General features: G+C 38.4%; 1 protein-coding gene across 1 annotated transcript in view; it reads right to left on the bottom strand.

Moving 5' to 3' along the window:
- Nucleotides 1-15,853, bottom strand: part of rdgA (retinal degeneration A) — a 126,964-nt gene that overhangs the window by 43,512 nt on the left and 67,599 nt on the right. Inside the window, exons 3-9 of the mRNA XM_090386243.1 lie at nucleotides 5,289-5,372; nucleotides 3,913-3,984; nucleotides 3,762-3,818; nucleotides 3,552-3,620; nucleotides 3,200-3,268; nucleotides 2,887-3,039; nucleotides 445-516 (exon numbers count right to left, since the gene is read on the bottom strand). Coding sequence (XP_090242369.1) covers nucleotides 445-516; nucleotides 2,887-3,039; nucleotides 3,200-3,268; nucleotides 3,552-3,620; nucleotides 3,762-3,818; nucleotides 3,913-3,984; nucleotides 5,289-5,372 — 576 coding nt within the window. The remainder of the gene's footprint in view (nucleotides 1-444; nucleotides 517-2,886; nucleotides 3,040-3,199; nucleotides 3,269-3,551; nucleotides 3,621-3,761; nucleotides 3,819-3,912; nucleotides 3,985-5,288; nucleotides 5,373-15,853) is intronic.

The following is a 15,853-nucleotide window of genomic DNA, read 5'->3' as shown; positions in this document are numbered from 1 at the left end:
CTAATTTCTGAGACTATTTATATTGACCAGTGATTTCACTGGAAAAATAAATCATTATCTGCTAAAAACGGATCCAGATTATTAGTATTCAATAAATTTAAACATCTGCAACATGGTGATATGCAGAAATTTAAAAAGGAAGGGGTTTTGACTTGTTAATGGTCAATTTAATTTAAAATTTTGTGAAAGATTTTTCTTCTAAAAAAATAAGCAAAGACTTCTTACAATGAAAATTTCTAAAACACAAAATGGAAAAGTATTACTAATTCATTAACAATACCCACTCTCCTCAATAAAGAACATTTGGCTTGGAACTTAAAGTAGTCATTAATATTTTAAAGAGATTCCAAGACTACTTAGCTCTTTTCATTAAAATGGTTGGTTTTCTTTACATAAAATCAATGCGTACAACGTTACCTGGAAAATTATGAGTATAGTCCTCACCTCTTTTTTATTCTTTCGTTTTGATGAAATTTTTCGCTTTGGCGTCCTCCTCAAGGATGATTTGAACGATCCCTGTTGCAATAAATAGCAGAAGTAATGTTGAAATAAAAACAGAACAAATCTGGAAGCATTTAAAACACAAAAGATTATATGAAAAGTCTATGTTTCCAAAAAGAAAATATTCATGAGAAATGAAAGGATGTCGCTAATGTTTCTAAATCCCACTTATCTCGTTGGTAGAGCGATTGTGTCCAGTCAACCTGCACTTTATGTTGTATCACTTCAGACAAAGTAACCATAAGAGTTAAAGTATTAACTTTTAATGTGGTCGATGCACGCGATCCTGAATACCTCTATGCCATCGGTCGAAGCTTACAGAAATGGAGAAGCTCTGGTTTTGTTTGTTAATGTACGTTTATTTGTCACGCAAGTTACTTTCCTTTAAACATACACCAGCTTAACAAAATATCAGATTCACAAAGCTGTTCAGATAGTTACACAGCAACAAAAATATCAGTTACAATCTACATCACATTTTTCACGTAAATAATCGAGTAGTCAATCGTTTTAAATAAAGCGATTGACTACTCGATTATTTCCTTCTTTAATATGAAGAGAGTGCTCAACAGAAATCGATGTGTGAATATTTCCACTGTGAAGCTACACAGTTTTCAAACTTTTACTTGGACTATCATTGAAAAGGAGCCACTCTTCTAGATTGTGACCAACTTTTTCCATAAAGGCCAATAAAATCAAACAACAGTACAGATATTCTGTTACAGTGTGAAAACATGCATAAGTGATATGTCTTTTTTATGCATGTGGAATTCTTGCAGCTGGATCCGGTAGATTCCTCATTTAAACGATGAAAAGGTGGATGAACTCTGCGCTGGATTTGGTTATACCCAAGTTCTTCACTACGTCATCAGTGATGAATTTGGTTCATTCACCAGATTCATCATCAAAATCTGAAAACTCCTTTTTAGAAAGCGGGTCGTGAATTGTCAGGTCTTCATTGAGTAGCACTGGAGCAATAAAGGATGGTACTCGTCACAGCTTTTGGATCCGCAGACTTTCTAAACGTTGATATATCCAGCATCCAAACGTAGCAGTTGCCATGGTGGTTTGTGAATTCTCTCGATATTCGAAAGAACCACGAAACCATCCCTCTAATGTTAATTTGGAACTAACACAGAAGAAATTATGTGTCTACAACTTGTCTCGATCGCCCACAAACATTCCAAAATAGGCTTCATATACACTGCACAACTTGTTGTCACCAAAGATGTTATGTTTAGCGTGCTTCGGATCTATAACATCCAGACATAGAAGAGAATCTGGAGATAACTTACACCTTCGTTGGAAAACCATCTTTTTTTCTTTTTTTTCTTTTTTTTTTTTTTTTTTGAGAATCGACAATCACACGTGTAACAAAATAGGGATATATGATCACTGTTGAGTTGAGCTGACGTTCAGGAGCCGCCCTACCTAAGATACAACACAGGTCCATGATAACTGTTAATTTTCCTTTCGAAGAAAAGGCATGGGCTGTACACTTCGTTAAGAATAACACCACGTATCATCTCCACCGAGATCAAACGTGTCATTACCGAAACAAATTTTCGACAAGCAGATGTCATCATCAACATGCGAATGCATTATCAGACAGCAAAATTCATGGTTTCATTTTGTAATTTCCTGTTATTGTGTTGTAACATCTGCAACTTTTAAGGAAGGGACAAGCCGGTTTCTCCGAACTTTTTACGCTGTTGGCTATGGTAAATTAAGTTCACAATGGGCACGATGCACAAATTTTCTCTTTTCTTAGTATTTTAAATGGGGAAATCAGCTCATGAAATCATCTAATAAAATATATATACTGTATATCGAAAAGTAGATATGAGTTTTAACTTCCCTTGTATAAAAATCATATACAAGGGAAGGTAATCATATTCACAGGAAGAGCATTCAACCAAAATCTTATACGAATCCTCCACGCCACAGAAACAATGCTTAGGCCTAAAAGGAAAACAGGATGTAGGCAGGTTGAAATACCTGCGTTGAAACATTATTTCAAATGCGAATAAAGAACTGCCAGATGTGTCATTGTGCTCTGTTATACCTGACAAAAGGGAACGAGTTTTCATAGAATTTATTTTTAAATGTTATTACGTTGAAAGTTAATAAACTCTGACATTTCTCTAAAAACATTTGGCGCAACCTCATCCCAGGAAAAAGCCTGATTTTCCAAATGTGGGACAAGTACACACACGCAAATGATTTCCGCACATATTGTCTACAGTATTTCCATTTTAAGTTGCTTTCCAGTGTAGATTATCTCCCCTCGACGATCCCTTATCTATTTGGGACACGATAAATACATTGGAATCATTTCTACAGTAATATTAACCTGAAAATGAGATTTTCTTCTTGAAACCTCACCTTTCTGGGTAATTTGATAATCCAAGATGGTGGGACGATTACATTGACGTGACTTCCAAGTGTACAGGGTTCTGCTACGCGCTGCATAGTGAAACAGGTGGTTTTATTGTGATAGGCAGTATGGCACCAGGAACAGCTAATCGCTACCATTTCCTGAAAACAGAAAATTCTCCATTATTCGTGAGATAAAAGTCAGCAGGTTGATAAGAAAAAGTGATGAAAAATCGGGAAGAAAAGGGGAAAATTAAATTTATTTAACACACACCAAATCGGGAATGTCAAAATTGGTATATGTAATATCTTTTAAGGTTACCTTTTCGTACGGGATGGAAAAGCAAATTGCCCCTACCTTTCCACCAAAAGGCAGTTTGCTCTGGAAAGACTGTAAAAAAAAATAAATAACTCTGTTAACCAATCTAATTGGATATCGCTAACAAAAAATGACTTGAAAGTTTATTTTTGTTAATATACTACACAATCCAAGCATGCGCAGTCAAAACACTTCCCAAAAAGAAAGTTTGACTCACTCGGCGGGGTTTATTATGAACATAAATTGAACTAAAAATAAAACTGACAAATGTCTCTTGAGAAATGTAAGTTTTATCTTTCAGACCAATGAGTAATTCATTTAAATATGATATTTAGAATTCAAAAATCGTTCTTACCTTACTACACTGCTGGCATTTTCCTTTTTGATTTCTTCTGTGGACCCAGTGGTGACTGATCACAGTTTGCTGGTTTCAAAAAATAAAATTAAAAAAAAAGTAGCGTCAATAAGGACAGGGGGCGTACGCAGAAGAATAATTTGGTGGTGGTGGTGGGGGAATACTGAGAAAATCGTACAAGATAAATTACACGCATACAAGCAGACTTACTTCTCTGTACTGTCTGATGCCTACGTCTTTAAAAGTTGGCTTACAGGCAAATTTGATCTACAAAAACAAAACACACACACGTTAAGACAATATATCATTGATTATCAATATAATTCGAGTGACGTTTGTTTGTACTTAAACTATGACGTACCTTATCTGCAAAAATACAGCCTTTGTGAGCAGTTATTCGACACGCTGAACATTTCATCCGTGGACCCCGTTTCTGCAATAATAACAAATCGAATTGAATAAAATAAATAAATAAAACTATAATATAATATAATATTCGCAGTAAAAGAAGCAATTATAGGAGCTAATTGTTTAGTTTCATCTGCAAGTGGAAAGAGAAGCCACCATTTGGTTCTCGTATTGAGCGCAAGATGCTCTTAATGTCAATTATGTAGCTTACTGTAGTAAGTAACTTCAATATTGCGGGCTAATACTGAGGAATTGGCCATTACGACTTTGACATGTGGTATTCTCGTTAGGTAATGGGTTTGAGTAGTGAGGATGGTACATAACAGACCGCTCTTGTCCAAACGGATGAATAAAACATTTACAAAGACCTTCCGCTAGAAGTACGTTACATTTTAAAGCAGTTCATCAAAGAGGAAGATCGCTCAATGTCCTTTGCCAATGAATAAACAACCACAATGCCAGCCAATACCTATCATTAAGGGACTGATGCAATTCATGAGGACTTTTGATGAAGACAGTTACATTCACGAGAATCTAAATACTGTAATTGGAAAAGTGCCTGCGATTTCAACCATTCTGGAAATGTCGAAGACTCTGGGTTAGAGAGCATGACATCATTTCTATTTCTGGCAAGGGAAAAGAGAAAAATAAATAAAAAAAGAACGCGGTGGATCGTCAAAGGCGTCTTCGACAATGACGGTACTACAATTGCGTAGCTACACAAATCCGTTGCCTAGACACGCTATTACCTTACGATACTCATCTAATCTTCGGTGGTGGAGATGAAAACAGCAAAGGAAAAAAGAAAATGAAAACATATATAAGCAGCGCACGCTAAACACAAGCAGTGATTCGTTGCTCGAAAGTCATTTCGCCTAAGAAATGCAATCAGCCGTGTTTGCGATAAAGATATTTCAAATCTTTACAGTATGCTAAGACGCGCAGGCAAACCTCGAGTTATTTTGGAACGCTGTTAAGGCTGACGGAAATTTGCTGTCCCTAAAATAACTTCACCAGACGGGTAACAAGACCTTTGAGGTCAAAGGAAAATAGCTTGGGTATGACGTACACAAAACTAACAGGTTCAAAGCTGAAGGCGAGCGTTTTCCAAAAGGGCAATAGGGGTCAGTAGTTTGCCGGATGGTGTACTTTATTCAAGCAACAACAAACAACTGGGAATCGTCTGGATTTGTAATACATACAAACAAGTGGTGGAGTTCTCGTCGATGTTAACTCTGCCGGAATAAAAAGGTCGAACGAGCACGCCAGATTTTCGAAATCCTCTTATCTATGACTATGTTATTTGACAGAGATTCAAACGTTTCTTACCGTGCATTCCTTTTCTGTAACGTAGCAGAGGTCACCAGATGCGTTCGTAACTGTCCACATGTGATCTTCGAGAATGGCAGTTTCCTGAAATTAAGTAAAACGGGTGGGATAAACACAACTGGATACAAAACAGTAATTGCAAATCTGTCTACCACCACACACACAAAGAGGGAGATTTCAGAGGACTGTTTGATAAGTTCCTTGCCTAGCATGAGTTATTATCCGATGTTGACTTTATTTTTCGATGTAGTTATAACGCAACACACTTTTTCCAGCGATGCTGATTCCAGTTTTATAACCGATTTCTTAAAGTTAACAAAAATAAAGTATCTATATTACCTCATCTTTTCCTCATAATTTCGACCCAAATTTCCTTCGAGACAAGTTGGTTTTTAGTTTTGAGAATGGGAATCAGATGGAGCTAGACCTTTTTGATATAGTGGGTGGAGCAACAGTTCATAGCTATTGTGATGAATTGCAGCTAGCTATGGCAACAAGCGATGTGTGAACAGCTGGATTATTCTGGTGAAACAAAACATTTTAGTCAGCTTTCGTGGCCTTTCTGACATGATTGCGTTTTGTAATTTAGCTACGAAGTTAGAACAGTACTGTCCGCTTATTGTTCGTCCCTTTTGGAAGATAATCTACCATTATTATCCGTTTTAAATCCCAGAAGACAGATGCCATAACGTTGTCTGAAAATGAGGCTGACTTGTCATCTTTGAAGGTGGTGAATTACCATGCTTCCATTGTTTTGAGTTCAGTTTTTGGTTGGTGGCGATAAGCCATTTTTCACGAATAATTACATATCCATCTAGAAAGTTTTCCATTTATTCAGGCTCGAGCTTTAGTGACCTAAAAAAGTGTTGTAAGTTATGATTTAACTTTGTATGCGTTCACTGGGAAAAAAAATGTATGGGCCAAAAATACATCTTCCTTCTATGAGAGACCAGTAACTTATCAAACAACCCTGGTACGCTGTAGTGTATGATACCGTTATAAAAGACAAAATCTTCTTTAAAAAATAATATAATAAATAAGTTTCAGTGCTGCTACTTTCAAATTACTGTTTTAACATATTCTTTGCTAATCAAGGATATTATTTCTAATGTTTCATACATTTTAAATATATATTCTTTTTACCCACAGCAGTTCACAAGCTTATCTGTAAATATATTCATATTCAATAGAAATATTCAGTTGCTCTTTGTAACAATTTCCGTTTTAAAAAGCATTCCATGCTTTTCTGATGATACTCTTTGTAACAAAACTTTTCTGATGATAGTATGTTTCCAGAGGCCCGAAAAGTGTCTCAACAAGCAGCTGAAGATGGTGAGTGGTATGTAGCGGTAGAGATAACAGAATTATCCTGTTCTCTTCTCCATAATCAATAATTTTAATGATTTACAACGTGTAGAATGACCAGCTATAATATCAATAACTTTCCTTAAGGCTTCTGCTGGATGAAACGTTCCATCCAAACCAGAAAAGTTTCTTAATTAATAAATTCAAAATCTGTCATAGAAATTTTGGTTCTTGGAGACATTTTATCCTTCAATTCAATAAGATATCGCTTCCCATTAAATATAACAAAAGGAGAGATGAACTCCTCTCGCATATGTAACATTCTTTCTTCACCTGCAGTAGCAGAAGTTGAGATCGCATTCTAGCCAAAGGCATTCCAATTTCATTAACATTAAAGACGAGATCCTGTTTATCACTCACTCACTACTATTTCCAAAAGACAAATGAATCTGTCCACTGATTTTCTGTTCATGCCAGTCATCCTAACTACCGAAAGTGGTTCTATTTTATTAGAGATAATTAAAGGATGTCTTTTCATTACACCCAAATCTTCTGGAAGATAAAGTAATTAACCGCTTTTCTAAAGCGGGTTCTTCTCTAGAGAGAGAGAGTTGTGCAATGACCAATGGGTCTAATCATTTTAAACATCATCCAAGAATGAAAGGTGGTATGTGAATCCATTTACCAATCTCTCTAATGTTCATTTTCCCTCCTTTTATTGTAACAAAGTTTCTTTCATAGATTAATGAACTGGTTAATACAATTTCTGCCCTAAAGCATTACAAACCAATGTTAAATACACATTAAAACGTTTTTTTACAATATTATCTATTGCCTCCTTTATTCCACTGATGCCTGTCACATTCAGCTCACTCAATAACGTTTTTTTTTTAAACTAATGAAGTTAAACCATGCGCCATTTTGAAAGTTTCAATGTCTTAATAATTTATACTAACCTCAGTACCCTATACAAAAACTAATAATATTTGTACTGAGTCATATAATTTATAAGAAAATTTTATATATGGTCATATTTAAGTTTGATTCCAAAAAAAAAGGCAAGTCCTTTAGGCTCTATTACACATATTACATTTCGGACATCAGCCATTAATTGCTTAAAGAAGACCAATTAGTGTTCTCTACTGTTTAAAGACAGCAAGACATTTGCCATTAAAATTATATTCTTATTTTGTATCTAACAGTCTTGTTTAACACAACTTAAACCTAACTTATGAAGTCGCTGAAAAGTTCATAAGATCGATACACGAATTACGAATTTTTTGTAGTAAATTCGTGATATAGCAGCGAAACCCCGAGATCTAGTAGGAAAATGAAAATCGATGGATTGGAAGGAAGAAGTTCGGAGGAAGATTGGTTTGTTGGAGTTTAATGGCACAAGGAACTCCTGGGCCAAACTGTGTGAGTTCGGAGGATAAACGCGTCATAATGTGAGTGTGACTTTCGGAGTAAGTTCTTGTTCTTAGGAGTGTATCCTGCAATCTACCAGTGCTATGGAACTGGACCTTTCGTATTATATAATAACCGTGAAATCCACAAAGTACACATTACATTAGGAAAAGAGTATTTTAAAACATAATACAATTAGTGCCACAGATTTGGACACACTACTGCGTCAAACCCATTCTCAAGAATTCGAGGCTAAAAGCTGTGAAGGATTTTCGTCCGACCTCTGGACTCCTTAAAGTTTTTGAAAAGGCAGTCCTAACTCAACTTATAGAGCACAGTTTCCACCACAGATCTCGCCACCTTCACACACCGTGGTTCCTGTAAGATCTACTACCACCAATCTACTTCAAACTCTCTTTCACATAAAAGAAGTCTTGAATTCTCGAGCTCAGCTCGACATAATTTTTCATTACGTCAAAGCTGCATATGATAGAATTTCCATCACATCGTTACTTAACATCCTGAAGAACTACTTCAGGATCTCTGATAACCTTCTCAACGTACTCAATAAAATTTTGCAGGAAAGATGGCTCCTTGTAGAATACAATGGTCTTTCTCATTCCTTTGCTGTCTGCAGAGGGGTACCACAGGGCAATGTTTTGTCAGCAGCACTGTTTGCAGCTGCTTTAGAACCTCTGCTGGCAAATTTCCAAAACCATGATCTCGTAAAGCCGATTTGAAGCTCTTCATTCATTCGGATCAGCCATAACAAGTGCTCTCAGTCCAAAGAGCTGCAATAAAGCAACTAGATCAGGTAAACACCTTTCTGCATTACATTGGACTCGAGCTAAATGCCGAAAAATCTGCCCGGATGACGTTCACAAAGAAGAAAACAATAATTCCAATGCATGTCTCTATAAACGGACATCAAATCAAGTTAGTCAACTCTCACAGGGACCTCGGTTTGGTTTGGGATTCGAATTTGTCTTTTCTGGGGCACTTCAAGGAAGCAAGAAACAAATTCTATGCAGCCCTTTAGTCTGCTCGTCAGGAACTGGTTGGTTACGGAATAAGAAGCTAATATCTAAATTTATCCAAAACGTGTTGTTCCCATGGCTCTCTACGCTCTGGTCCTCCGCTCCTCCAACTTACCTGCAGAAGTTCTTGGGGCTTGAGTATTGGCTGCTGCGATCTCTCAATAGGTCTTCAGGACCTATTGAGAGATCGCAGAATAGAAACTTTACTATTTCTAGGGCTATACTACACTCATTGCATGGAATGACCCCCTTGGAAATAAATAAGCACTACTCGCAATATAATGACCCTGTCCAAGCTTATTTCGGGTAGACTTGATGCGCCCATCATCAATAGGCTCATCATTCTACCCAAAGAAAACAGAAGAGCAACTAATCATCAAACATCTAGGATCCGACCTGCCCTCAACCAAATCAGCTCGCTCAGTCATATGTTTTCAGCAAACACGATTGGTCTCCTGAACAACCTAAATATTAACCCTGAGATGATTTGCGTCGACAAGACATACAGATCAAAAGTCTTTGCGGATACCTACGCAATACTGCAATTTTAGTTGTTTCAAGTTTCCTCCGCTCTCCATAGGCTTCTGTGTCTGTGGACAAACTGCACGCTCCTGTTCTGGAGAGCCTTCTACAACTTGCCTGCTCTCCCGCACTGTGCTTCGAGGGATGCTGTTCATTTAGAAAATTTATCCTGAATATTGTGTTAGCCTGCTGTAACAAATTTGAGCTGTATCCTTTATATTAATGTATATATTGTTAATCTGTTATTGTTATGTTTATCCTCCTAGCAAATGTTTGCTGTGTAGGGGTAGATGTAACTTCTCCTGTTCCTTTACTCGAATAAATAAATTACTACATAAACAGGAGAAATATCCAGCGTTACCTTTATCATTTATTATTACAGAAATGATTCTTTTGTTGTGGAATGGTTTAAAGCTTAGAGAAAAGAAGAACAATTCAGTAATTTTTCCACTAAAGCATTTCCTTAGTGAAAATTTTGAAAGAACGGGAAGTGTACAGACAAAGCAGTTGGATATTCGCTGCCTGGATATTCCAAAAGTGGGCGGTTTTAAAAATTACAGGACAAATATTCAGGCTGCATCTGTACGAGTTCGAATCCGTTCAGTTAGTAGTTCCAAAGGATCATGAGAGCAGAACGCATTTTATTAACATTTGTTTATCAAGATTACATGAAAATACAGAATCCACCAATGGATGCATGCTGTGTTAATAGGATTCTGCTACTTTTGTCTTCTTCCTAGTTCAGTTCACAACCAAGCGTGGAGCATGATAGATCAGTGAGTGACTGAGTTGCCCATATAATAACATTTTACACAGCCAAATGTTTTAAAACTCTCTCTAAAGAGGCTGATTGATTCTTCTGTTATCTTTAAATATTGTTTTGAAATATTCTGTCAGTGCACGTTACAGAGTCTGCGTACTCAAATATGATAAGAGTTTCAAATTACCAACTTGCATTTCGCGTTATTTTATTCTGGAAAAAACCATGATACTCAAACGGAAAAACTTTCCCAAAGTGATTGAATGGACAAAAGAAAGATCATTGGCCTATTTAGAGAATGGTGTATCTGACACTCTGCAGTGACTTCGCGAGCCAAGGGTTCGCTAAGAAAGTGTAAAAAAATTCAAAAAAGTTTAATAAAACAATTTTCTTTGAAAGGTCTTCAAATATTATAGATTTGGATCAGTTGAGGGCTTAGAAATATTGAAGCACAGTGTTAGAATTTTTCTCTGTGTGTGTCATAGTTTTAATTCGATCCCAGACCACTCCAAATAAGTTCCAAACTTACCTATACTACCATGGAAGACCAAAGTTAAAGTATTAAGTGTAGATGCTATTGAAAGCCAAAAGACTGAATAATGTCTTTATACAAAGTTAAAGATAAAGCTTATCATGGTGTCTTTGAAACGATTTTTCTAATACGAAACAAATGGTTCAGAAGAAGAGTGGCCTGTTGTCTCGGAAACCAACTCTTTCTACTGTTACGTTTGTAACCTGTTTTCCACATCATTAATAAATCAACTTATGACTTTTATAAATGGAAAAGTACGTCATGCACTTCAACTGATTATGAAATGCCAAAGGACCATAATTCATCGAAGAGTAATTTGTTCAGACGTTCTTCTGAAGCAGTGGTTTCACCCCATGTTCCGCTGAACCCTAGGGATTCTGCAAATGTAAATCAATTCTTAATGTTCTACAAATATGAAATGAAGGATCATTTTCAAGCTATGGCAGATTTACACTGCTGACCAAGCTCCACAAGTTTGGCATATTCCACTAATATATACGAAAATATCATCAAATGTCCCTCTGAATTCAAAGCAGCAATACTTTTCATGTGTGGTGTTAATTGTGAAAACTTAGCCATTGCAATAAAACAGAATAATGGGCTCGTGTCATATCCACTGTATTTATACTACCTCTAGGATGTATAAATTTGTAGTCTATCCACCCTGATTGGCATTGGATTAAATAATGTTGTTAGTATAACCGTCCACTAAGATTATCATAGAGTAAAAAATTAAAACGAGATTTATGTGCAATAAAAAAAATATGTTTAAGACAGTGACAAATGGGCCTGGAGTACTGGGGTCCATAGTTTAACAGATATTTATTTAAGGTATACCCAGTATAAAATAAAATAAAATAAAATATTTCCAGAAGCTTTCGGAACTCGTGTCCCTTTCTCAACTGACAGAATTTTTGAATACATTACAAGCAAAGTGTGGCACGTTACTCATTCGTCATTGTTGTAGCACGGACGTGTGCTGCCTTGCGCCAGTGATCATCCATCAATAAAACGGTTGTCTCCAGGATTGGATGTATACGCATGCCTTTCTGGCGATTTAATGCCTTAGGATGCCTTTGCATCCTAAGGCATTAAACAATGCCTTTGCTATTGTTTAGTGACTCTAGCCATAGGCGGTGGCGAAAGTGTCGCGCGTGGTCCACTATCTCAAAGTCGCGCTTGGGGTCAAGATCGTGGTTGGTAGCCCAAAAATGTTCTGCAAGCGCGGACTGGTCAGTTTCGGCAAGCCGGATTGCTCTGTCGTGTTCCGTGAGGCGATCCTGGAGACGTCTCGATGTCTCACCTACGTAGCAACTGTTACAGGCCCTACAGGTGATACGGTACACTACATTGCTGCGTAAGACAGGTGTGACAGGGGTCTTCACACTGGAGACAAGTGAACGTAGGTTCCTACCTGGTAATTGTACACATTTTATGTTGTAACTTCTCAGGATCTTCGAGATACGTCCTGACACTCCTGGATAGTACGGAATGTAGGCGGATGATATGCCGACTTGCTTCGGAGGTCTTGGGTTGGAAGTAAGTTCTTGTGCCTGTAACAAGCATCTGTTTAGTACATGGGATGGATAACCGCATCTGGTTAAGTCCGCCTTCACACGGGAGATCTCGTTACGTCTAATTGTGTCGGTGCTGGAATGGCTCCAGGCCCTGGAGAACAGGGTGCGGGCAGTGCTATTGAGATGGCTTGGAGCGTGGCCGGACCCGTAGTTGGTGAATTGACCGCACCACATGGGTTTGCGGTATACTGAGGTCTCTAGATGTGGGCCTACGCGATGCACTAGCACGTCCAGAAACGGGAGCGAACCGTCCACCTCTGATTCTACGGTAAACTTGATGAAATTGGATAGAGAGTTGAGGTATTCTAGTAGTACCGTTTCAGAACCACGTGGTATTATGGTAAAAATATCGTCGACATATCTACACCACGTTGTAATAGGTGTAGGTGGGTTCTGGTGTATCTGCTTCTCCAGATCTTCCATGGCGATGTTAGCTACTACGGAACTGACAGGGGCACCCATAGCAGTGCCATGTACTTGTTTGTAGAGTGAGTCTTCAAAGGTGAAGATGCTGCTAGAGAGGCATAGGTTGAGGGCGGTACAGATGTCATCAGTGGATAGTGACGTCCTGGATTGGAGGCTTAAGTCGCTCTCAAGGAGCCTTCTGGCGCAGTGCACGGCCTGTTGGACGGGAATCGAGGTGAATAAAGAAACCACGTCAAATGATGCCATGACAGAGTTATCAGGGATTGAAACGTCCTTAATGGTGTTAATGAATTCACTGCTGTTTTTAACGGTGTGAGATGTATTACCTATAAGAGGCGAGAGGAGGCTCGCGATGTGTTTGGACAGTTCATACGTTGGGGCACTGCAGCAAGACACTATAGGTCTGAGAGGAATACCCGGTTTATGGATCTTTGGTAATCCGTAGAATTGTGGTAGTTGGCAGCCAGTAGCACGCAGAAGATGGTGAGTCGCGGTCGGGATCTTCTTATCTTTAAGCCATGCGTGGACAAGTTTATTAACATTTGCTTCCAGACGTTTCAAGACTTTAACGGGAGGATCAGGTAGAGGTTCATATACGTCCTCTCGCCTCTTATAGGTAATACATCTCACACCGTTAAAAACAGCAGTGAATTCATTAACACCATTAAGGACATTTCAATCCCTGATAACTCTGTCATGGCATCATTTGACGTGGTTTCTTTATTCACCTCGATTCCCGTCCAACAGGCCGTGCACTGCGCCAGAAGGCTCCTTGAGAGCGACTTAAGCCTCCAATCCAGGACGTCACTATCCACTGATGACATCTGTACCGCCCTCAACCTATGCCTCTCTAGCAGCATCTTCACCTTTGAAGACTCACTCTACAAACAAGTACATGGCACTGCTATGGGTGCCCCTGTCAGTTCCGTAGTAGCTAACATCGCCATGGAAGATCTGGAGAAGCAGATACACCAGAACCCACCTACACCTATTACAACGTGGTGTAGATATGTCGACGATATTTTTACCATAATACCACGTGGTTCTGAAACGGTACTACTAGAATACCTCAACTCTCTATCCAATTTCATCAAGTTTACCGTAGAATCAGAGGTGGACGGTTCGCTCCCGTTTCTGGACGTGCTAGTGCATCGCGTAGGCCCACATCTAGAGACCTCAGTATACCGCAAACCCATGTGGTGCGGTCAATTCACCAACTACGGGTCCGGCCACGCTCCAAGCCATCTCAATAGCACTGTCCGCACCCTGTTCTCCAGGGCCTGGAGCCATTCCAGCACCGACACAATTAGACGTAACGAGATCTCCCGTGTGAAGGCGGACCTAACCAGATGCGGTTATCCATCCCATGTACTAAACAGATGCTTGTTACAGGCACAAGAACTTACTTCCAACCCAAGACCTCCGAAGCAAGTCGGCATATCATCCGCCTACATTCCGTACTATCCAGGAGTGTCAGGACGTATCTCGAAGATCCTGAGAAGTTACAACATAAAAATGTGTACAATTACCAGGTAGGAACCTACGTTCACTTGTCTCCAGTGTGAAGACCCCTGTCACACCTGTCTTACGCAGCAATGTAGTGTACCGTATCACCTGTAGGGCCTGTAACAGTTGCTACGTAGGTGAGACATCGAGACGTCTCCAGGATCGCCTCACGGAACACGACAGAGCAATCCGGCTTGCCGAAACTGACCAGTCCGCGCTTGCAGAACATTTTTGGGCTACCAACCACGATCTTGACCCCAAGCGCGACTTTGAGATAGTGGACCACGCGCGACACTTTCGCCACCGCCTATGGCTAGAGTCACTAAACATAATGAACAACCCTAAGGCATTAAATCGCCAGAAAGGCATGCGTATACATCCAATCCTGGAGACAACCGTTTTATTGATGGATGATCACTGGCGCAAGGCAGCACACGTCCGTGCTACAACAATGACGAATGAGTAACGTGCCACACTTTGCTTGTAATGTATTCAAAAATTCTGTCAGTTGAGAAAGGGACACGAGTTCCGAAAGCTTCTGGAAATATTTTATTTTATTTTATTTTATTTTATACTGGGTATACCTTAAATAAATATATGTTTAAGACAACGGACTAATTGGCTTTGATGGAAAAACGATTTGAAGATCAGAAATAAAAGATTTAAGAATTATATTTTCTTCAAACTGTAGATTTAAGTCATAATATGATATGAATAAAAGGACGTCAAGATCTTAGGTCTTATAAAAAGTCTTTCATAAAGCTTAAAATCCAAAATGAAATTATTAAATATGGAAATTCCAATTTGGAAGACGGATCTTTCTACAAAGTTTTGCATACTACCATTTTAAGATTACTTAAATTATTTTATCTACGTGTTTTGAACTGACTATGGGTGTGGATCTTTAAATTATCTGGAGATAAGAATTCGGAAATTACAGTTATTTTAATTGCCTTGATTCCATTTCCCCAAGGATTCAGTCCAATAGTTACAAACTTTGAGGAGTTCGAGGTTTGCTTTGATGAAGTTGTGTTTCTCTGGAACACAGCTTCATCGAGAGTTATTATGTCTAAAAACGAAAGTCGGTATGTCTTCAAAAGATTAACCAGATCCTTATACAATTATAGACATTTAATTTCTTTTTATACTTTACCAGGCTATTTTGAAAAATTACGTACAGAAGATCCCAACGCTATGCGACTTATCTATCCTCTAGGGGGTACTTTCCTCAATCCAAAGTAATGATTCATCAGTCGTGGTATTTGAACTTAACGTGATGTCAGCAAACTTTTAACACATACGCAGTAAAAGTATCATTATTTTAAGCCCTAATAAATGTCCAAAGTACTTTATACTTTAGTTGAGTTCTTTGGACATTTATTAGGGACTACTGTGAACTTCTAAATGAAGATATACCAGAAGTGCCCAGTTTGTTAAGAGGCAGTAGAAGTTCAAGTTCCTGTGTTTTTTCATGGCCTACATTCCAGGTTATT

The sequence above is a fragment of the Mastigoproctus giganteus genome, chromosome 12 (assembly GCF_048544385.1).
Source record: "Mastigoproctus giganteus isolate SK-2022 chromosome 12, ASM4854438v1, whole genome shotgun sequence".
In the NCBI taxonomy this organism is placed as follows: Eukaryota; Metazoa; Arthropoda; class Arachnida; order Uropygi; family Thelyphonidae; genus Mastigoproctus; species Mastigoproctus giganteus.
This window is presented reverse-complemented; position numbering and strand designations above follow the sequence as displayed.